General features: G+C 43.4%; 1 protein-coding gene across 1 annotated transcript in view; it reads left to right on the forward strand.

Annotated features, from left to right (window-relative positions):
• LOC126325726 (fibronectin type-III domain-containing protein 3A) overlaps nt 1–23,798 on the forward strand; it is a 302,806-nt gene that overhangs the window by 60,069 nt on the left and 218,939 nt on the right. Inside the window, 1 exon segment of the mRNA XM_049995274.1 lies at nt 16,636–16,898. Coding sequence (XP_049851231.1) covers nt 16,748–16,898 — 151 coding nt within the window. The 5' untranslated portion in view covers nt 16,636–16,747.

Raw genomic sequence — 23,798 nt, forward strand, 5'->3', positions numbered from 1 at the left:
CCACAACAACAACGGGGAAAGAGGAAAAAAACATCCATCTGCTGAATCACAACGCTGACGAAAGTGTGTGTTGATTATTCGTGACAGGCGGTCATTGAAGAGGATTGTGACGAAAAATATGAGGACCACAACGACAAAAGTTACTGCAGAACTGGATGTCGCACTCGCGAACCCTGTCAGTAGCAAAAACGCGAAGGGAGCGCCGTAATCATGACAGTACAGGGCGTGCAGGAATTCCAAAACCACCTCATCGAAGACGCAAAGCCCCGTAACAGGAAAACGTGGTGTCGAAACCATAAAACCTGGACTATGGAGCAATAGAAGTTCACTTGGTCGGACGAGTCTTGTTTCACTCTTTCTAACTTCTGGCAAAGTTACGTCCGAAGAGTGAAACATGCCGGGGGTTGGGCGGTGTTTTGGGCAGCCTAATCACGGTATTCCACTGCCCCCATTGGTACTCTGCAATGTCTCATTACTGCTAAAGATCATGTGACCATTTTGGCTGATCACTTTCAACGCGCGATCAGTGTACCAAGACGACAAGCCCATTTTCGCACAGGTCCAAATGGCTCTGAGCACTATGCGACTTAACATCTGAGGTCATCAGTCCCCTAGAACTTAGAACTACTTATACCTAACTAACCTAAGGACACACACACATCCATGCCCGAGGCAGGATTCGAACCTGCGACCATAGCGATCGGGCGGTTCCAGACTGTAGCGCCTAGAACCGCTCGGCCACACCGGCCGGCTCTTCGCACAGCTCACATCGCCCAGGACAGGTTTTGTGAGCACGAGGATGAATTATCGTATCCCGTCTGGTAACCATAATCGTCAGATCTGGATGTTAGTGAGCCTTTATGGTCTGCTTTGGGGTGAAAGGTACGTGATTGCTATGCATATCCATCATCGTTACCTGAACAGGTCACTATTTTGCAGGAAGAATGGCATGAGATTACCTTGAGAACGGTAGAGGACCGTATTTGTCCATTCCGAGACGACTGTGAAAACTGGGCGAGAGTCGTGCTGGGGTAGCTCAGTTGGTAGAGCACTTGCCCGCGAAAGGCAAAGGTCCCGAGTTAGTCTCGGTCCGGCACACAGTTTTATTCTGCCATGAAGTTTCATATCAGCGCACACTCCGCTCCAGAGTGAAAATCTCATTCTGACAACTGGAAGCCGTTTTGGATGCAACTGGTTTCCCTACATAGTATTAGGGAAGGCGACGTGTTGTATTTTTATGTTTGTCCACCCCGTGTAACTGTGCTTCTGCACAGTTTGTGCAGGCTGCTTATTTGCTTTATGTTGCGAGACGGACGACCATAACCGTTTCCCCGGCGTACTCGAGCACGAAGGAGCGTTCACACTTAGCAAGAGAGCTTCTCTATAACGGATTATGACGTCTTAGGAAAAATTGCTTTTGTATTTACGAGCAGCAAAAATTATTTCTACATTGGCGCATCACTACTTTATATCTTGTATCTTTCGTCTGCATACGCCACTAATTTAAAATAAATAAATCATCGATGTAGCTCTATACTTACTAGCTTCAAAGGCTTGTTAGTGTTTAATTAACCGATGTGGCGATAATAGTTTACAGCCCCTGAAGAGTATGGCATGACAGTAGGTGCATCAATATGATGGGTTTCGTAACGGCTTCGAAGCGTGTGGTTAGGTGGGGAGGTTGGCTGCGCCTCTTGGCGAACAGACGTCGGTGTGACGGTGTGGCGGCGCGCCGTTCCGGTGTGTGGCCGCCAGCCAGACGGCCGGGAAGGGAAGGGACAGGCGTCGTTGACCTAGGTCGCTCCGCTCGAGCCGTCTGCGCCGCAGGGCCAATCGTTACCGGCGCGCCCGGCCAGCCAAAACTGTCTGCCCACTTCTCTTTAAACACCACCGCGTGCACGAATCCCCAGACAAACTGACTCGTCTCATTTTCAAGTAACAATTCCCAACAAAGCAACAAAATTGTGTGTTGGCTGTGTCACACCCACAGATGACTGTAGAAATTTTTCCAAGAGGAGGCAAAATTCTAAAATTATCAATTTTGATGTAACTGAGTGGTTTGCTAGAAACACGCCGTGCCTCATTAGCTAAATTTGACAAGATATATACGAAGGGCGTTCAGTAAGTAATGCAACAAATTATTTCTCGTGGAATTTCAGTTGAAAAAAAATGCCATATTTGCGTAGTGGAATATTTCCGCTTAAGCCCTTACAGTTTCATGAAGTTCCGATAGGTGCCCGTAGGACTGTTGACATTTTTAAAAATATCGGGAATCCAATATATCGATATTTAAAAATATCATTATAGATATCATTATAGCCCGTCGATATATCGAGAAAAACTAACGATATATTGAATTATCTACGGTATACATATCGACTCACTGGCCTATAAAAATATCGGCTGCATATTGTAAACACATTGCCGGTTTTAGAGCTGTTTATTTAAGTGTTGATTGATAATTAGATATTCTGTACATCTGCTTATCCCCCTTAGAGCCAGAATCGAAAGGAAGGTGATGCACGTTCACGCTTGGCGAAAACCATTTTGTTAACAGTGATAACTGTATGCAAATGGCAAAATAAAAGGAGTGTTCTAGCAGTAGTGGACACCAAAAGATCCTGAGGAAGATCCCAGCAAAGGGGTCGAAACGTCGAACATTTTAGAAGAAACATGACGCGGCCTAATAACCCAGAAGATTTTAAATTCAGCAAAATAAAAGGTGTCCGATGGGTCCGTCTTTCGGTTTCTTCACATATCGCATTTGTCCGGAGCACTCCATCTCGACTTCCCTGTTGGTTTTTTTCTTCATTTCTACAAACGCTAGCGACGTTCAGTTTTTAAACTTAACTGGCGTGCCATTTCTTCACATCGGGAAACTTGTTTTCCATTCACACTGCCACCATTCAGTGCAGTCGGAGTTCTTCTTTGTGCCACCTATACTTACTTCACACAGTCAAAGAGAAAGATTGAACGCGATGAAAGCTCAAAGCAGTAAGACTCCTTCACACAGTGAAAGTAAAATAATGTTCTATTGCAATTTCAAAAGAGCGGTTTCAAATATATACCGAAAATTGCGAAAAAAGTATAGCATAAAATAAAGATATCGGCGCCCGATATTACCATTTCTATATCGATGAGGAATATATCGCAGATAAAATAGGCAAAGTTTGCAAAAAAAATATCAATATATCGACATTTTATCAACAGCCCTACGTGGCGACACTGTACATGGTGTCTGTAACGGAGGAGCGTTCCAAGGCGACAGCTGTCATAGAAGTTTCTTTTGGAGGAAAACCAGAGAATTGCAGATATTCATAGGCGCTTGCAGAATGTCTACTGATAACTGGCAGTGAACAAAAACACTGTGAGCGTCTTTATTCATCGCAGTGTCGTTGTTTGACAGGAAGTTCCATCTTCGAATCTATGAATAGCGCTATTTGTTTATTATTTATATTAATCTTAATTCTATATCTATATAATACACGCAGCATTCAGTTAAGTTCCACACTCTTTGCGAGAAGCGACATCGTAGCGGTGGAATTTTTCCAGCTTTTAATGCAAGCATAAGAAATTTCTGCTGTAAGTAATTCGATGCTGCAGGAAACTGCCCGTCAGCTGTCATGACAGCAATTTCACTGCGTGACGACGTTTCTGATGAGACACGTTCGTAGCAAATGAATGAAATAACAAGCACACTAGTCAAAACCCACTGTTATCTACAACAGAAAAATTCTTTCAGGGCGAAAGATGGGTATACGAAAAGGGTTTTTACAGCATTTAAGCAGTTATAAAATTAAATAGTTTAAACCAGGGTCTTATGTCCTGCCTAGGAACACACTGATTTTAACTGTAGGAGCTGGGAAGAGCTGCAGAAATTTTATACGTATTCATTGCCTAAAACTGAAGACCAGGCATCTCACTTACACCCTTTCGTACTCTTCAGGAACATGCTGTCTGGATGTGCGTACGACTGAAATACAGCACACCGGGGGATCCTTCCACCCGAGGAGGACTTCAGTTAATACAGACTCAAAGGTGAAAGCCGACTTGCAACTAATGCTCATTTATTCTCAGCGCGTTTGCCTCTGCTATATGTAGCTCTTTACAGGTTATATATTACGTTTTGCCTTCGTTCTGTCTTGTCCTGCTGCATGCTGAGGTACCGATTTTCTCATTTGAAAAATTTTACTATATCACCAATGGTGCCCATTTCCACGTTCTGGTCAAGATTTTCTGGGGGTTTCCCTTGGTTGTAACCCACATATTGGAACTATAAATTACCTTCCATATATTCCCAATTATGACTTCCATAACCCCCACCACCAGTTCGCTGGTACTTGGCTGCAAAGTCCTGACATCCTGCTGTATTTCATACGTAGCTTACTATCTCCTACAGTCATTTACCTGCAATATTATTATTTATATCACTAGAATACCAACCAGAAGTTGTTATTTCGTTGTTTATTCACTAAAGTACAAAATTTGGGCTCCAGATGCCGTGCATATGTTGCATAAAATTGCTTAGAGACTACATTCTTCTGTTGTGGTCAGTTTTTAATCTTTGCCATCAGACAATCTTATCTCTTATCCTTGGAGGGACGAACGTTCGTGAATGGGAGCTGACTGGCAGATTTCTAGTCCAAGTCAGGTCACATTTCCAATAGTGAAACATTTTTTAAATTATATACGTATAATAATGTTAGGATTATTTACGTACCTGATAGTATTCCAGGGTTTTCCGCTGACTTGAAAACTGACGCTCGGTATCTCTTTCGGTACACCATATGTTCATCCCATTCCATTATTTTAATTAACCTGTTCTGCAGGTTGAATTACAGCCTCGGAAATGAGTTTGCAATTTGTAAAAAGAGAATAGTAAATTATACATATTGACTGAGAACGCTTTTATGGGGCAATTTACGTTATTTTACAAACACCGGTTGAAGAAGACAATAATTGACTAAATCTGAAAAATGGGGCGCTAATAGAATTTTTTGAAAACAAGTGGAAGGCTTAAAACTTACTTTCTTCAATGCATGTGCCGTTAATGACATTGTAGCCTATAAGGGGAGAACGAAAAACGGCTGCATCAGCGCATGTGGAAAAGACGGTTGGTGTAAACGAAAGGTTGCAATGCCTTAACTGGTATCTCAGTTTAATAAACTGACTCAAGTAATCGAAATATCGCAGAAGATATATGTACTACTTTCGCCAGAATGTTAAACAATTACATGAAGTAAAAGTTGAATGTGACTTAGTCGAATACCTGTCTGACCTAAATGTCGGTTTAGGTAGCGCAACACGCACTCAGGCCAAAGATTTGATTGCCGTACTTACAAGAGGTCTGACAAACTAAGGTAAGTTGGGGGGAGGGGCAGAAGACAGGGGGATGGCAGGAGGTGTAAGTTCCTGTCTTGGTGGACTAAGAAAAACTACGTACGCTGACATAAACCGCCGTTGTCATACGATCGCCTCGCTACTGAACATTATACATAGCGGAGGTACGGAATTACGTTAGCAAGTGAATCGCTCCATTCTTCGACTTGCTGGCCCTATCAGACGCTTCAGAGAATAGTGTAATTGAGATTTATTGGCCATTATATCGGTGGCGGAAAATAAGTCTGTCTGGCTGCCGTCGCCTGCAGATATAGACATTGAACCTTGTAGGCACCTTGCTCTGTCTAACACGGTTGTAGGTTGAACGAATTGTTCTCGGCTATTTTAAAGATCAAACTTGGTAGCCGGAATAAAACTTTGCCTGAGATAACATTCCAGTCACCTGTATCCGCACTTGAATAAGCAGTCAATTAATAGTTTCAGTGAAACAGTTTGAGTGAAGATATATGTAAAAATGAATGCTGAATTCTTGATTCCCAAAGACAGACATAGTATTTCAATAACGTGCACCTTTATCGCGCAATGTGCCTGAGAATAGTCCACCAACATTTTTATTTACAAAGTTGTATTTTTCTTAGAAACCACAACATTATATGTATATAGCGTCGTAAAAATTGTACAGTTAACTTTGTTGCTTCGGTACTGTCAGGAAGCAAATACAGTCCTCTGAAATCGTTCGGCCAGGATCATGTTGTTGATTGGTACTGAATGTACAACAAATATTTAATACGGTGATGGGATACAGTTGACTTTTAGATTCTTTGATATCAATCTTCAGACGTTCTGATAAGCAGATTAATTCTTTTTCAGAAGAGAGAATTTCTTAAAGTTTTGTCAAGTGAAGTAAAGAGTGTACTCGGAGAAAGCAAAGAAATTGATCGGAAGTTGTTCTGCGAGAAGTTGTTTGTTTGCACTTAATGAGCACGCTATGGGTGTTTGTTTTAAGCAAAACAATAGTCACCAACACAATTCAATTATCTTCATCTGGAAGATGGAAAAGAATTTATCTTTTCGTGAAGTAAGATGGCAGAATATACTATAGGAATAAATCAGATAATACTGCTGCTCAAAAAGGGGAAACAATTGAAAAAATTGTGAGGACAAACTTAGGAGACAGCCTGATAAAGATTTTTGTTTGGAGCATAATGCCACGAACCGAAAAAGGGAAGATAGAGGCAGCATATTAGACCAGTCTGGTGTTTATGGAGAAAGAGAATGTAGTGGATACATAGCATAAGCAAGAGATAACTGTACTAACTGGAGGATTCAACTTCCGTAACATTAACTATAAGAGTAGTGACATGAAATTGTTGTATACGAAAATAAAAGAAAGGGATCGACTGCAGAACGGAAGATTAGCAGAGGCGACGTTGCTAAAGTAGCCTGGTCAGCTAAGAAACAAAGGCCGTTGTATCTACAACGTGCCGAAGACACTCGCTGAAGACAAAAAGTGATAGTCAAACCGAAAAACCTGCAAGCAATACTCGGAATGTCGGCGAACACTGGACAGTATTAGAAGTGACTAGAACAGTCTCATGCTGATGTATTTATCAATAAATTAACTGCCTCGATGTGTAGAAACTGGATAGTAATTGATGAAAGTATTGTTTGATACTGCAGACAAAGAATGGAACAACTCGCTCACAACACAAATGTTTCCAGACATATTGATAATTTAGTTATAGTAAGGCCGAAGCAAAATTACATCTTTTATTTGCGGTTTCCATAAGTTCCCGAAACCTCTTCAGACGAACGGGTTGATGATTGCGTCCTTCATTCTCTTCAAATGAAATAGTGTTCGGTCTTCAATAACCTCGATATGGTTAGGACATCATTTTTCACTTGTCCCAGGCACTTGCACCAAGTGAGATCAGAGCTGTTTGCCGCTAAAGTATTACCAGTATCCCTTCATCCTCGAGAAGACGGTGCCGTATCTGTGTTGTCACGCTATGCGTATAGGCCTGAACTCTTGTTCCTGTTAGCGGGCATACATGTAGGACGTCGCGGCTAGCGGAGAACCGGGGATGCATCCTATCGCCACGGTAAATATTTACGCACGATTATGGCGCTACAGCGGTGGCAACACGGTGACTTGGGAAGCCGTCCTGCTCCCAGCTAAAGATGTATCCTCAGGCTGCCGGCAGGAGAGATTCTATTCTGCTCCAATTAGCACGCTCGCCCGCCTTCATTATTTCACAGCCGAGGTCTTGGTCGGCAGCAAATTTCTGTATCGGCATTGTGTTGTGCCAGCAGCCGATATTCATTCTCCCTCCCTCCCCCCCCCCCTCCTTCCTTCCTTCCTTCCTTCCTTCCTTCCTTCCTTCCTGTGTGTGTGTGTGTGTGTGTGTGTGTGTGTGTGTGTGTGTGTGTCGCGCACACATCCTTCCAGTACAGCATTATGACATTAGATAGCGGAATGCCGTAAATGAGCACTTCAGTAGATGTTTTACAGTACGCTAACGAAGATAACACTTGAAGGTTGACCACCTAAAACAGGTTCTGTCTTAGATAACTACAGACTGGAAACTGCAGATATTTATAGATGATATGCAACCACGCACTTAAGCTGCCTATAGCTCAAGTAGTTCATCCTGTATGTATCAGGTGAATTAAATTCAGGTAAATGAAATCAATGGGACCGAGGGAATGAAATCGGCAAAGACGCCCTGATATTTCATGTCATGAGAGAGACCCATTCAGAAACGTTTTCAGGTTAGGCACAAATTTATGTCTGTCATTTGTCACAATGTTCAGTTTCTTGCAACTTCGGCGTTTTTAACGGTTTGCAGTGATTTAATTTCATGTCATCGCATCCTAATTGATTTAATCCTTCGTTCCCTTAAAGTACATTTCTTCGTTTCACGTGAGGGCAGTAATAATTCCTCTTTGACTGATTGTAAAGCAGGGCTGGTATTTACGGTTTAGCTTTCTGCCACTGGAATCGTAGAGGTGGCGGAGGAGGAATTAGGGAGCCGTGTGCAGAGGAAATGTGCGGGAAGTGGGAGGTGGCGGGAACCTCCCACACGCCAGCCGGAAGCACGGCACACCCTTATCTCGCCCGCTGCCGCCCGGCATCCGCTCCTGCTTTCCCCGCTGCCTCATTCTCCTACCGACTTTGCTGGGCTTCAGCTAAGCTATAATTGCTGCCCCCCCTCCTCCCATATCCACTGTCTGACAAAGCAGTTGAAGCACCCAGAAGGCATGATCGGATGTTACGTAACATTGTACACAAACATGTCGTCGCCGAGTATCTAAATTATTAGAGCTGTAGTTCTCCGTGACGTGCAAAACGGCCACCAGAGTGCATTAGTGTAGTTCGTGTTCAGTGTTGTTCCCAGCCCTGACAGATTATTAATGGCTGTTCACAGCGTCAGATATTGAGTGAGCACTGTGAAGGACGCGGAAACGGTCGATTTGTCGATATTGAGATTTGGGGGTCTTAGAGTGTGAAAGAAGCCGGAAGATGGGCTGCATGGGAACGTGAAAACAGGCATTCTCGTCTCCAAGGTTCTTGTCAACCACATCTCACCGCCACAAGGGACGATCGCCTTATAGTGTACCAACCCCATCGCAACCCTTTTACGTCTGTGATTGCCATTAGAGAACAATTTATGGACGACTTACAACATCGTGTCATCCTGCACCATTGGTCGGAGACCAACACCAGCTGGACTAGAAATTATTGTACCTTGCATAGGCTGCCGTTCACACTGTAACACGAACGGCTTCGAATGGCGTGGTGCCGGGACGAGGAAACGTGGACTGCTGCTGATTGCGTCGCTCTGTAGTGTTCAGTGACGAATCTGGGTCCTGCATTGCTACGGGTGACGCCCCCTCGTAACATAGTCACTACCAAGAACTATATTGTTGAAATAACAGATGTAAGGAAGAATCTGAATCGGGAGTATACAATTCTTATTGCAACTTAACAGAAAAATCTCTCTAAACTAGTGCACGTGGGACGTGAAGAAACCACAAATTAAATCTTCTTCCCCCCCCCCCCCTCCATTTTTTATTCCGTCACTCAAAAATTACCTGCTTTTGTATCGATTCCTATGGCATCGTAGTGTTCAAGGTCGGTGTTTAGTAAGGAATGTAAAGCTTTCTGCGACTCTTCACGTGGCATCCATTAGGAATAAACGCTTTATTAAGAAGAATCTCCTTGGGCTACCACTTTTCTCTCGTCTGGCATCTTTTCCCGTTTAAAAACACGCGGGCGTCTTCCACCTCAAGCTGGTTCTCGGTCACTCCCATCGAATGAAACGGCGCGCCTCAGGCTGGAAAGTTAATCGTCCGATGACGTCCTAATTGCGTTATTACTGCCGCTGCGGACGTCAGCCGCAAGAGGTCGGAGTGCCGCGCCTTCCAGCGAGTGGTGGTCGCAGCTGCGACTGCAGACGTCTTATCGCCTGGAGAACCACTACCGTGTCTTCTAAGATTTGCACTGTGGTAACTCACGTAAGCAGCATGTTCCTTTAGCAGAGGAAACAGAAGAGTAGTGCCTGTTGGCACACACTATTTTGACCCGCGTGATTGTCACAGAAATTTTTAAAAAACTGAACTGGTGACACTTGAAAGGCACAGGCACCATCTTCAGTAATGTCAAGAATTTTTTTGTATGCTATTTAGGAACACCCTCTAGTGCATGCACCAGTAATTTTCGTTGCCGGCCGCGGTGGTCTCGCGGTTCTAGGCACGCAGTCCGGAACCGTGCGACTGCTACGGTCGCAGGTTCGAATCCTGCCTCGGGCATGGATGTGTGTGATGTCCTTAGGTTAGTTAGGTTTAAGTAGTTCTAAGTTCTAGGGGACTGATGACCACAGCAGTTGAGTCCCATAGTGCTCAGAGCCATAATTTTCGTTGCAAAGGCAGTCCCTGTTGCGTGTATATTACTGTGTTCACCAAGCGAACATCGTAATTTGTTCCGCGTGTGAAGTTGCATGGATAGGGCTGCGTCGCACGAGCCGCAAGCGTAATTCCTAAGATATCTGCTTACCGTGTATCTTCTATAGATGCCTTATGTCATTGGTTATCCTCTCGATTGGTCGGTGACTCTTAGCTGTCAAAAAGTGAAATCTAGAGTGGTAATGAGGGTCACTACGTTTATGTTGGATGATAAACTCAAGTCATTTGATTTAAAAGAAGGGACGCTATCTCATTTTTATTGATGTAAACACACGTCATACTTCATGTTGCCGACAGAGCGTCAATGAAGTCAAGAACACTATGTCTATTACACGTGCAAGCACAGTATCAAATTAAATATTACTCGCAGACTTGTTCTCATGCTCCAGTCACTGTCCGAGATACTTTTAACACTTAAAAATACATCGGATATACGGTACTGTGGGCTGCCTGCAACTAACGGCAACGACAAATTCCTTGTAACTGGAGGCTATAGCGCACAACTGAAGTCCGTCAGCGCTCTCATCATACTACGTTCTTAACAATATTGTATCGAAATCATTAGAAAGCTGAAGTGTTAGTATAACTATAGCTTGCAGCAAGGCGAGCTTATGATTTCACTGTATTAAATATTAATTATTAAGCTTAAATGAAGTTACACTTGTCGCCAGTGTCCATACACGAGGTTTTTTAAATATACATTTTATCACAGAATCACTGTCTCGACTCGACAGACTTATTCCCACGATCCTGGCTCCTGTGTCCTGTACCTATAACACTTTAACTATTTCTCCTGCGAAGCGTATCTGCACACATCAAAAAAAGTTTTGCATCACCTCGATTCCGAGAATCCCGGAATCTGGAATACAGATCAACATAAGCATCATTTCCGCCCTTTTTATTGCTCATGGAAACTGTACATTGCGTATTGTACCACCATACAGCGAGACCTTCAGAAGCGGTGGTCCACATTGCTGTACACACTGGTACCCCTAATACCCGGTAGCACGTTCTCTTGTGTGGATGTATGCCTGTATTCGTCGTGGCATACTGTCCACAAGTTCATCAGGGCACTGTTGGTCCAGACTGCCCCACTCCTCAATGGCGATTCGGCGTGGGTGGGTCACGTCGTCCAAAACAGCCATTTTCAACATATTCCAGGCTTGTTCGATAGGGTTCATGTCTGGAGAACATGCTGGCCACTCTAGTCAAGCGATGTCGTTATCCTGAACGAAGTCATTCACAAGATGTGCACGATGGGGGCACGAATTGTCGTCCATGAAGACGAATGCCTCGCCAATATGCTGCCGATATGGTTGCACTATCGGTCGAAGGATGGAATTCACGCATCGTACAGCCGTTGCGGCGCCTTCCATGATCACCAGCAGGGAAACTTAACCTTCACTCGCTGGACAGTTTGTCTAAGGCATTCAGCCTGACCCGGTTGCCTCCAAACAAGTTTCCAACGATTGTCTGCTTGAAGGCATACGCAAATCTTGTTGGTGAAGAAAACGTGATGCCAATCCTGAGCGATTCATTCGGCATGTTGTTGGGCCCATCTGTACGGCACTGCATGGTGCTGTGGTTGCAAAGATGGACCTCGCTATGATCGTCCGGAGTGAAGTCGCGCATCATGCAGCCTCTTGCGCACAGTTTGAGTCGTAACACGACGTCCTGTGGCTGCACGAAAAGCATTATTCAACATGGTGGCGTTGCTGTCAGTGTTCCTCCGAGCCACAGTCCGTAGAGAGCGGTCATTCACTGCAGTAATAGTCCTTGGGCGGCCTGAGCGAGGCATGTCATCGACAGTTCCTGTCTCCCTGTATCTCCTCCATGTCCGAAGAACATCGCTTTGGTTCACTCCGAGACGAATGGACACTTCCCTTGTTGAGAGCCCTTCCTGGCAGAAAGTAACAATGCGGACGCGATCGAGCCGCGGTATCGACCGTAGAGGCATGATTGAATTAAATACAACATGAGCCGTCTAATAGGCGCTGCTCATGCATGGTTGTTTACATCTTTGGGCGGATTTAGTGACATCTGTGTGCAGTCAAAGGGATTGTGTATATTATACAATAACCACAGTCAATGTCTATTTTCAGGAGTTCTGGGAATCGGGGTGATGCAAAACTATTTTTGATGTGTGTATATCAAATGAAGTGAACCAGATCTAATATATGAAATGATGATATAAAATGGCATAAACACTACAACACTAAACCATCTCACAAACTGTACAATTCGATACGAGACCTTTAAAGTCGGCCTTCGCATATACTACTCCTGAAGAGTATAACAACTACATACTCCCATGTATTTCCCTGTCGTTCACATAATGTATCGGATATATCACATTTAATGGCGTACACGCATGCAATTAAATGTAGGCAATAGTAGAAGCAAAAAAGTCAGCCTTAGTAAACATGGGCTTTAAAACGCATCGGTTAAGAGCTATGAGCACTTTGTCTTCGATACTGTGAAACAAATCTGTTCCACTGCAAGCTCTTCCTTCACATATTTCCAAGTCCTCCCTAGTGTGTGTGTGTGTGTGTGTGTGTGTGTGTGTGTGTGTGTGTGTGTGTGTTGTTCTTAGCACAAGTTAGTCTAAGTAGTGCGTAAGTCTAGGGACCGATGACCTCAGCAGTTCCGTCCCTTAGGAATTCATACACAATTGAACTTTCTATATTTTGGGAGTCCAGTAAATATGGGCTCTAAAGAGCAGTCCTTAAGAACTGAGCACCTGTTCACCGTAGATGGATTGAAGTGTGCATTTTGGAGCCCATGTTTACTGAAACTCTTTGTTTCCGGTATCTTAAGCTGTATGCGTGTACGCCATTAATTATAAAACACTCTGCAGAATCCGACCACAGCAGAGGGGTCTGTCAGTTGCACAGTCCGTCCTGCTAGGTGCGTCTTGCGTTTAGACCCTTTGTCGTTGTCATTTGTTATCGCGCGTAAACAAAAACAAAAGATAATTTTATGTTCGTGGACAAACTGAACGCACTGTTCAGAACATATGACGGAGAAATCTTTCCAGTCATGATCGCCAGCTTTGACATTTAGGAGAAAGGAAAGTTAGATTGTAATGTACTCTCGACGACGTCATGAAATGCAGAGTACAATCACGGATCGGACAATAACGTGGCAAGTAATCGGCCATTTTTTTCTGTGGAATCATCCACTTGTTTTCGGTATGTAGTACAAAGAGGATACGGCAAACCTGATTAGATTTGGCTGCAAGTGTATTTAAAAACCTCTCCTCCCTAATGCAAGCGCAGTTCCTTAACTAGCAACTGTCTCGAAAATTGCGTGTATACAGGGACGTCCGAGTAGAAGTTTTGGGGTGCGCCGAAGCCTGATGTTCTTTCGTATATATGAATTAACTAACCTAATACGATGATAGGCTAAGACAATATTTTGTGCTGCAGTATTGGCGGAATTTCCACACTGCGTTACTATTTTTCTTTCTTTGCTCGGAGAGAACCTAATAAAATGTTAATTTTCCAAGCGGCCGCACAAAGAAGACGGTATGAGATAACCCTCGTGTCTGACGGCGATTAACAGGACGTGGTCGGTGCTGGGCTTAGCATCGGCGCTGCTCACATATTGAGCATACCTTTTTATTGCAGCTTCTCGAATCCTTTGGCAGCAAATTAGAACTGAGCAGTAGAACTGATTTCCATTGCTTGTACATTTCAGTTTCTCGCATTACAGTGACAAAGATTTAGGCGAAATAGGTACAGTAGAATTCTGAAAGTAATGGAAAATATGACACCAATTTCGTTAGATATTCATTTGGTAATAGAACAAATTAGGTGATATTCTTCATCCGCTAACACGATTTGTTTCTCTAATAAACCAGCGCATACTTTCGTTCACCGTGCTGTTAACTTTCCCGCTATTCACATTGTTTTGCATCTTTTCACCATGACTGCGATTAAATTAGAATCGCAGCTCATTTATTTGCGGGTATTATGAGGGGCAGTCAAATGAAAGCCGAACACCCGCTACAACAGAACCATGAAATGGTTCTATTCACAAATAATCACCAGACGCGTTAAAACATTCTAACAGCTGACTTCTCGAGCGCAAATGGCAAAGCCAAAAGTGAAAACATCCCACAATGAATGTGCAGCGCTCTCAAGACACTTTTCGGAAACTAGACGCGCCACAGTCAAAACGCCCGGGAATGCTGTCGGACGGAATCATCCTGTTTCATGATAATGCCCGATTTGGTTGGGAAACACTGCAAGATCGATCGTACAGCCCGGATCTTTGTCGACTTCAAGAAAGACGTGTGTTGACGTAATTCCAATCGGGCGAGAAAGTGAAAGAATGGATGCAATTGTGGATCCGTCAGCCGCCGACCGCGTTCCACCAAACAGGAACCGATCGTCCCATATCCCAGTGCGTAAGTGTCTTACGCGTATGCTGAATGCAACCATTCCATCGTCTCGTTGTGACGGGTGTTCGATTTTCATTTGACTGCCCCCTTATGAAGTACATGCATGTGTGTGGTCTTTTATCTTGTAAATGTTGCTACTATTGTACAAAATCCGGTAATTTCCAAGAATGTTTGCCTATCGAAGCCGCGGGCTCCAAACGATGGATATCGGACGTGCGACTCTAAATCGATCACACGACTATGGTGGCGGGCGTTATGAGCATTTTTATAGTGGCCTCTACAGCTAAAAAAAAAAAAAAAAAGCAAATGGCTCTGAGCACTATGGGACTTAACAGGTCATGAGTCCCCTAGAACTTAGAGCTACTTAATCCTAACTAACCTAAGGACATCACACACATCCATGCCCGAGGCAGGATTCGAACCGGCGACCGCAGCGGTCGCACGGTTCCAGACTGAAGCGCCTAGAACCGCTCGGCCACACCGGCCGGCGGTCTCTACAGCAATGACAAAAGAAGAGCGTTACTAAAATGTTGTAATACAGAGAAACGACTTACCTCGGTCGTAGTCCAAGTTGTCATGAGAAAGTCCATTTGATGTGTATGCCACGGAACGCATTTCTTTTTTGCCATAACCTGGGTAGACTATGTCAAAGTCGTGCAAAGATATGGATAGAGGGTCACATTTCCGACAAAAATTCAAACTATTCTCTACATTACATAAGCATGGATTAATATTCTTCCACGTGAGGCAGTTGGCCGAAGAAACGTCTACAATACCACACATCACACACACTATCGTCATAAATCGTTTGGGTTTTCCTAGCATCTTACAACGCCCGCCATCATAGTCACGTGATCGATTTAGAATCGCACGTTCTATATCTATCGTCTGGAGCCCGCGGAACCGATAGGCAAACATTCTTTGAAATTACCCAAAATCTTATCTTTCGTAGTGGTATTACCTTGGAGAGAAGTGTAAAAAATATTTACTGATTTGGCTCCTCGATCGATGTGGAAGGTGCTGCTAAAGTCTGTCTTTTTTCTGGTTTAAGAAGACGTTCGACTCTGGTTACAATTCGTTTCATTCTTGACACTGATCCTTACGAGTATATTTACCTCGTAGGTGTATCAAGGAGCTCCCGTTAGTGATATCTCAAGAATTTCTTCCTCGTTCTCTTGTATTCTGCATTTACAAGTGTACTTATAGCCAGCTGGATGAATGCCAGAATTGAATACCCTGTCCATATAAGGAACGGTTGCCGTGGCACTAAAACTACATGCGACGAATTCCAACAATGGTGATGAGCTAGTTGAAACGGTCAGTCAACTATGAAAATCACAATTTACATTTACAGTGACAGTACGAAATTCAGTTTGCCGCGGATGTTTTATTAGCCGTTTTCTTCAGGAATACATCTCAGGAGAAATGCTGTACATTACTAAGCAAAAGGACGCTTACTAAGCCTCATCGTCTTCAACTTTTGGTTCTCTTGCGAAATATACGACGGAGAATACAACTTTGTTCTACAGTCCTTGAAAAACTAGTTCTTTAAGTATCTGCCTTCTTCAGCTATATCTGTGTAGTATAAATCTTTATTTCCGGTCATGCTCAAAACATCTAGATGGGGTACCGGTTTCTGCTGCCATAACATGACCAAAAAAAATCCGTTTATATTTCCTGAGCACATACTATCGGTGTAAATGTGCCACTTACGACCGTACCTCGGCGTGATAATGGCTATACCTGTTTCTACTGACGATAACACAACAAATATGAAAAAAAACTGTTTATATCTCCGGAGCCCATATTTTGGGTGCGAAAGTGTCGCTCACAACGGTAGCACGTCGTGACCCCGACTAGGGTATCGCTCCTGCGTGGTTGGCAGCGGCGTGCGGCGGGCGCTGATGGTATGGTGTTGGTTCTAGATCGAGCGGCGCGTGCCAGAGGGACTATGTACAGTAGCGTTGTGACGTGACGCGGCCCACGACAGCAGCAGCGCTCCAGCCCAGCAGCCACGAGCCGGCGCCGCAACCTCCCATGTTGAAGGCTATGGTCGCGGGGCAGCCGGTGGAAAACCATAATGACATGTATTGCTCTCCATATGACTACTACCCGGCCGACTTCTACCCGCAGCCGCAGGAGATGTGCCCCGCGCACCCTCACATGTGCGCCGTGCACGGAGACTACGGTAAGGCCCGCCCTGCACCTCTCTCTCTCTCTCTCTCTCTCTCACACACACACACACACACACACACACACACACACACACACACCGCTCCGTAAACTGTAATAAATGGGAAGTGCCCCAATGACTAGTGAGACAGGGTTCAAGGAACATTCGCTGTCTACCTTATAATTATAAAACCATATAAACAGATATTTTAATTTGGTTATCATGCTTGGACAACTAATAAAGAGTTTTCCTTAGTGTTTCCTAAATGATTCGACGAAGAATGCTTGACCCCAATGACACATATATCACCAACCAGCTTAGCGCCCGCTTCTTCGCTCATGTAGACGTATAGTGCACAAAGATTTTTCTTTTGTTTTTGTTTTTCTTTAATCGAATTTTATGTTCACAAATTGCAACAACTAAACTTTTCACGCTAATTAAGGCCATAGAAACATGGTCTTTCCCGAAAGAACGTCTGACGAAAAAGCAATCCTGGTAGCTGGAGTCGAAGATTTTTCTTAATCTTGCCTTTTTTGTGCTTGTGGTGATATTTCCATAGAAACTTTCATCCAATAATACACATTTCTTTACATCTAATTGAGAAGTGAAATGCCAGTTTTCATAGATTTAGCTTTAAAAATTTTGTAATATAAGAAATATTTTCTTAGTAATTTTCTTCCCACACACGCGAGACAGATGAATGTCCGAAAGCAGTGGAAACACGTAATCTTTCTCGTTTCAAAAGCTAAATTCAAAATATATGAAGGTTTAAAGATCTTTTCATAATAAAATATTTTCATAAAACATTTCGTCCCCTATTTCTGCCCCTTAGGGATTGAGTTTCCAAAGGCTATATATTTGTAACCGAGAAGTCTTTTACCAATTTCCGTAGGTGTAGCTTCAAAAATGGTTTGTAGATCAATAATTATTTATTCCGATAAAAAACTTTCACCCAATATCGGTAAAATTCCCAAAATCACTGAAAGACGTATTTCTTTATTTCTGATCGAGAAAACAGATACCAATTCTCGTAGGTATAGCTTCAAAATTGTCTTCATAGCGACATTTTCAAAAAAACCTTTCATTTCCTTTTAAACCCCTCCTCCTTAAAAGTGAACCTTCGAACAATCCTTCCTTAAATGATGCCTGCCTTTTCCAAATTTGAAGTTTCAATCCTTAGTGGTTTCGGAAGGGCGATGATCAGTCCGTCAGTCAGGACATCGCCGTTTTTGCGTTTATAGATTGCTGTCTCCACACAGGTTATTAAAAAAAAAAAAATTATCCGGCCTCTTTTGTAGCTTGATACTTAGACTAATACGGAGAGGTAGGTGCAAAATATGTCCACCCAAAATGATTCAGAATGTTTTAATGTTTCTTCTGAATAATGCGAATGAATACTTACTTAAACACCACAAGGCCGCTTTGGCACCAACCTAATTCATCTGATTTGCAGCTCATTCTACAGGGTGGAGAAAAACAACGTGATAGTAAGGTCACAACAGGGGTAGCGAATGCTCCATAAAATTTCGGGTGTCCAGCCGCATAAGTTCAGCTTCCTCTAATAATTTCGACGTTTTCGTACAACGTAGAATGCCCAGTGTCAATACAGTTCTGTGCCACCGTCAGTTTATTGGGTTTTGAGACCCAGGTGTACATGCGGTGTTCTGTGCATCTTTCGTGGACGGTACGTGTCGTTTGTCCGATGCATGAAGGGTCACACTGACACGGTATCTTGTAAACCCCAGGCTTCCGAAGCACCAAATTATCTTTAATGGAACCCAGGAGTGCTGCTGTCTTCGGTGGAGAGTGAAAAAAATCGCTTTTACTTTGTGGTTCTCAGGATCCGTCCTATTTCACATTAGACAGCGGCTTCAAATTGGATAAGTTATGGGATCTGGCGCTTTCAATAATAAACTTCCAAACAAGTCGCGACAATAAATCTCAGTGTGATACATTGACACCCCACATTGGATCAATTGCACAGCCACAGATATAATTCATGCACACTGAACTTCTATGCCACCGATTAAAACGTCTCTGGCGCCTGTGAACCAGTGGCCGCGTGCGCAGTGGCGTGGTCCGCGAGTTTTAAAGGGTGGAGCGAGTGCTGGGGAGTCAGTCTTGCTGCTCACCCTGAAGATGGCTGAACGACATACAGCCGAAATAGCAGAAGCTGAAACTGACTTTTTGTAACTGCATACCCGAAACTTAACAGAGCAGTCGTTGCGCCGCGAAACCATGAAAATACAAAGGGCAGGGAAAGTCGAATCGAGCCAAATTTTCCATGCGTTTGAAATGTTCCGTTGTGGAGCTACGGCGCTAAAACGACAGCCAATCAGCGAAGTGCTTGTTCTTCAACTACCCTGCCCCAGCTAACAGCTGTTATGCTAAAGTGCGCGATTAGTGACTAAATTAGTCGTAAATAATGATTTCAGCTGAAGAGCGAAAGCTGCTTACGTTACATGCGAGTTTTCTGTGTTGTTTACTCGGTGAAGCTTGACTATTAACTCTTTTGCGGCGGCACCCGGTTAGAACTCTTGCAATGTTAGTTACTCAGGTGGACGCCGTCCGAGTCTCGTCAGTGTAGTGCTTAGCCGCCATTGCGCATATCGATAACCATGTAGACAGCACAAGGAAGAATCTGTGCAATGTGCTGCCACGTAGTGATCGAATTCAGTCCTATCTATACTCGAATACAGCGCGTTATACAGTGCTGCTCTGTGTTGTGTCTATACTATAGCCTCGTCTGTTAATAAGAGCCAGAAGAGGAGAACGTGCCCAAAAGAAACGTCCTGATTGTGTCCAAATTTTGCTGTAGCTCTTTGTATGCGTTAGTGTTTCAAAACAAAACGCTATGAGGCAAGTTGTGTAAGAATAGCGTGTACAAATTTTCTTTCGGAATAAAAATATGGTTCAGTAAAACTGTATATTTACTAATTTTACTATCTCATAATTCACCTTCTACGAAAAGTTAAAAGGAGGTTACATCGTTTCAAGTGACACATCACACAAATTTATTGCATGTATAATGGCAGTGCTATGATCGCCGGAAAATGTGCTGAAAGAAACCGCCCAGCGGCCCCAACCACGGTAGCTCAGACTCGTCTCGTAAGCGTTAAATCAGCTCAGCTAAAAATACTGTAATCCATTAATTGCTTAGTCGGACAAAACAGCACTGCTAGATGCACTCATAAACACTCTCGCACTAGTCATTGGTTGGCTGTCTCTTATGCCCATAGGTTAATAACAGTGCAGTTCTCGCCTATAGTTATCCAAATTTTTGCTTAATTGTGCGTCCCCTGCTCTGCTCTAATCTTACCAGCCCCCCCCCCCCCCTCTCGACCCCCTACACCCTGCATGATGACCGCGATGTAGAGGAGACATTAAACTTCAATCTAGTTCGATTCGCTCTTTACAGAGGAATATTGTTGTTGTTTTATTTCTGTAATTTGATGAAAGATTCCGGATCCGGACTGTATACTGCGTTAGGAATACTTTCACAGATTTGTGTTTTTTACAGTGCTGCAGTTACATTAACTATACACCTACAGTCACACTTCCATTGCCGTGCGGTTTCTTTTTTATTATTATTAATTTTTTGAGAAAATGGAAAAAAACAAGCGTCAGTACATTTGCAGTTATAACGCGAAAGTTAAGTTCGTTGGAAAGGTTTTTCTGTTATACCAGAACGTCAATCTCTGCCACAATCATTGCTTGTAAAACATCAAGGCAGTATTAGAGCTCTGCACATGTACAAGTCAACTGTTTTGATTGCTTTATTGATTCCTGCACGAAAGGTAGCCATTTTACTGCCATGGTGTGCACCGCATGCTGCACGTTCAAACTCCAATATCCGGGTGCATCATCATGCTGAAAGATGATGGATAGCTACAGCTCTTCGGTCTGTGGTAGAAGAAGCTGTAAATGTTTCCCATTATTCCCCAGATAAATATTTCCCATTATGGTTTTCTCTGCAAGAAAATCGCCCTATCGTCCTATCGTGCATTAGGCCACACCAAACACGAAAATTCGGGTTATCACAGATGTCTTAAAGTGTATTTGTGGGTTTTCTTAGACCTATAGCCCTTTCTCCTGATCTGACGCCATTCTCTTACAGGCCAAGTCAAATCTGCAAAAAATGACAAAGGAGAAGGTCGTTTTACTAGAAACCACAAAGCGGTCTCTCTAGTAAATTTCCAAGTTACAATTTTTTGTGGACACATTATTTTAACAATCATAAATTCTTGAATATATTTTTGATGACAAAAGTTAGCATGACGAAACAAGTTGGTTTTTATCCTGAACCTTGTTCGCTGCTGTCCAGAATGAAAATATTTTGAATAATTACGGATAGGATTTTAATACCTCGTGAAGGTAATTAGGTATGAATAGTAAACCAGACTGGAGAAAGGAACAGGACGTTAAATATTCAAAGGAATAGTCCCGGCAGTTGATTTAAGCGGTTAAGAAAAACCATAGAAAACTTAAATCTGGATGGCCGAGCGTGGATTTGGAGCCCTGCGTCCCCCACTGCGGATCCAGTTTCGTAATCAGTGCGCCACCTCGCTCAGATTGAACACACACACACACACACACACACACACACACACACACACACACACCATCCCTTGTTCTAACGTTGTTGGTGTAGCATGCTGCAAATATTAGCTAACGTAGAGATTAATGGTTCAAGTGGCTCTAAGCACTATGGGACATAACATCTGAGGTCATCAGTCCCCTAGACTTAGGACTACTTCAGCTTAACTAACCTAAGGACATCACACACATCCATGTCCGAGCAGGATTCGAACCTGCGACCGTAGCAGCGGTTCCGGACTGAAGCGCCTAGAACCGCTCGGTCACAACGGCCGGCATAGAGAATAATAACTAGTATGTCGTCTTCTAATCTGAGTATTTTTGATACACTGTGTGAGAAACAAACTTTCAGTAAACAGCATGTTACGACAGGATATGCGTTTTTGTGACACATGACAACTTACTAGTTCAATAACAGTAACTATAGTACTCTATGCCTGAAGTTCCTATTGCTAGCAATTTTTTGTTTTTTAGATAACTTAACGTAAAGTCATTAAGTTATCTGGTGACGCTATCATTAAAAATCAGAGATATGGAGAAAATTATGACCTAAACAGTGAAGAATTTGCCCCTATAGGTAATGTTATTTATATATTTACTAGCTTCCGTAACTCTGTTAGTGTGCACGACAAACTTAGTAGTAAACTCCTTGAGTCTTCTACACAGTTTAAACACACGGCAAGTCAGCTACCCCAACGTATGGGTTTTACGCAACCTGCAATGCCTTCAGGTACCATACGCAATAGTTTCATATTCTCTCGATCGTTACGAGCAAACTGTCAGTGATACACAATAAACAAAATCTTTTTGTAGGAAATATTAAGTCGCTGAATTTTGTATTTGGTTACGTTTTCGCTAGAGACCGTAATTTTCGAATTGTCCAATGAAAACGGATAAAAGTGACCTAACGCGTTTTTCTGGAGTACCTCGAAAACCGTGACCTCCAGCATTAACGTATTCCTGTACAAAATTTGATTACATTAAATTTCCTACAGGAAAGACCTGTTCATTTTTTTCTATAATACTAATAGTGTGTGCTTAGATAGCGAGAAAGTATGACAATCTTGAGCATAGTTTTCGAAGACTTTGCGGATAACATAAAACCTACTTGTAGGAGCAGCTGAATCGCCTTTTTTTATCTTAGACTTACCGTGGCATGAGTGTGACTTGATCTAGATCCCAGAGAAGCTGACAGCAGACATCGAAGGAATCTTGACACACTTCGCTAGGATGGTAACAGGTCATTACAGCTCAGGCGAATATCTGACATAGATGTTGCTGGTGAATATTCCGTCGATAAGACTCAGCGGACCCAGGAGCACATCTGAAGATGTCCAACGCAGCTCTGGACGAGAGGTCACCAACGATCTTACGATCTGGAAGATTCAACAGCTACTAACTTTTCATTTTATGTAACAAAGGAACTCCGAAAACTTAAAAGGGAATATCTGAAAAAAAGGCAATTTCGTTCTTTCGAAACACTGTTATGTGGCTTTCGGGAGGACGACATTTCAATCCCGCGCCCGGCCATCCTGATTTAGGTTTTCCGTGATTTCCCTAAATTCCTCCAGGCAAATGCCGGGATGGTTCCTTTGCAAGGGCACGACCGATTTCCTTCCCCGTCCTTCTCTAATCCGATGAGACCGATGACATCGCTGTCTGGTCTCCTTCCCCAAACAACCCAACCCCAACTGTTAGGTGGACCGATATTAAAGGCACACTGTGTAACAGTTCTGGAGACTCCACCTTGTAGCTTGCGCAGGGATCATAAGAATAAGTACGAATGCATACAGGCAGTCCTTTCTATCAGCGAATGATATACGACAAATTACTACCATGCCGGATAAAAAGAGCTTTACGAGTAAATACATAGCTACAGGGATGATACCATTTTCTGTAGTCAAACGTTCAGCAGAGAGAGAGAAGATGGGGGGGGGGGGGGGGGCAGGCATGAAGATTTTGGGATTGAAATTCCTTGCTGGTCACCCAGATATAGGTTTCCCTACATCTTTAAATGCAAATAGCCACCTTTGCAGAGGACACGCTCGATTTCCTGCCCTGCTGTACCCCAGAGGTCACGTAAACGAGTAACAGGCTACCGTTGCAAAATTGCTAACGGCTCGCAGTTGTGATATTTTGGCGGAAGTGGGACGACCGGTGGACTGCTTTTCGCATCGAGCGGGGCCTGAGAGAACGTGCCTGGCACATATCGGCTATTTCTCCCCGCCACCGCCGCTGTTCTGCTGCCGCAGTCAGTCTGAGAAATGGCCGTTCCCCGCCGTCTCCCCGCTTGCTTTATTCTCGGAGCGCTTGCGCAAA

Source organism: Schistocerca gregaria, chromosome 2, assembly GCF_023897955.1.
Source record: "Schistocerca gregaria isolate iqSchGreg1 chromosome 2, iqSchGreg1.2, whole genome shotgun sequence".
In the NCBI taxonomy this organism is placed as follows: Eukaryota; Metazoa; Arthropoda; class Insecta; order Orthoptera; family Acrididae; genus Schistocerca; species Schistocerca gregaria.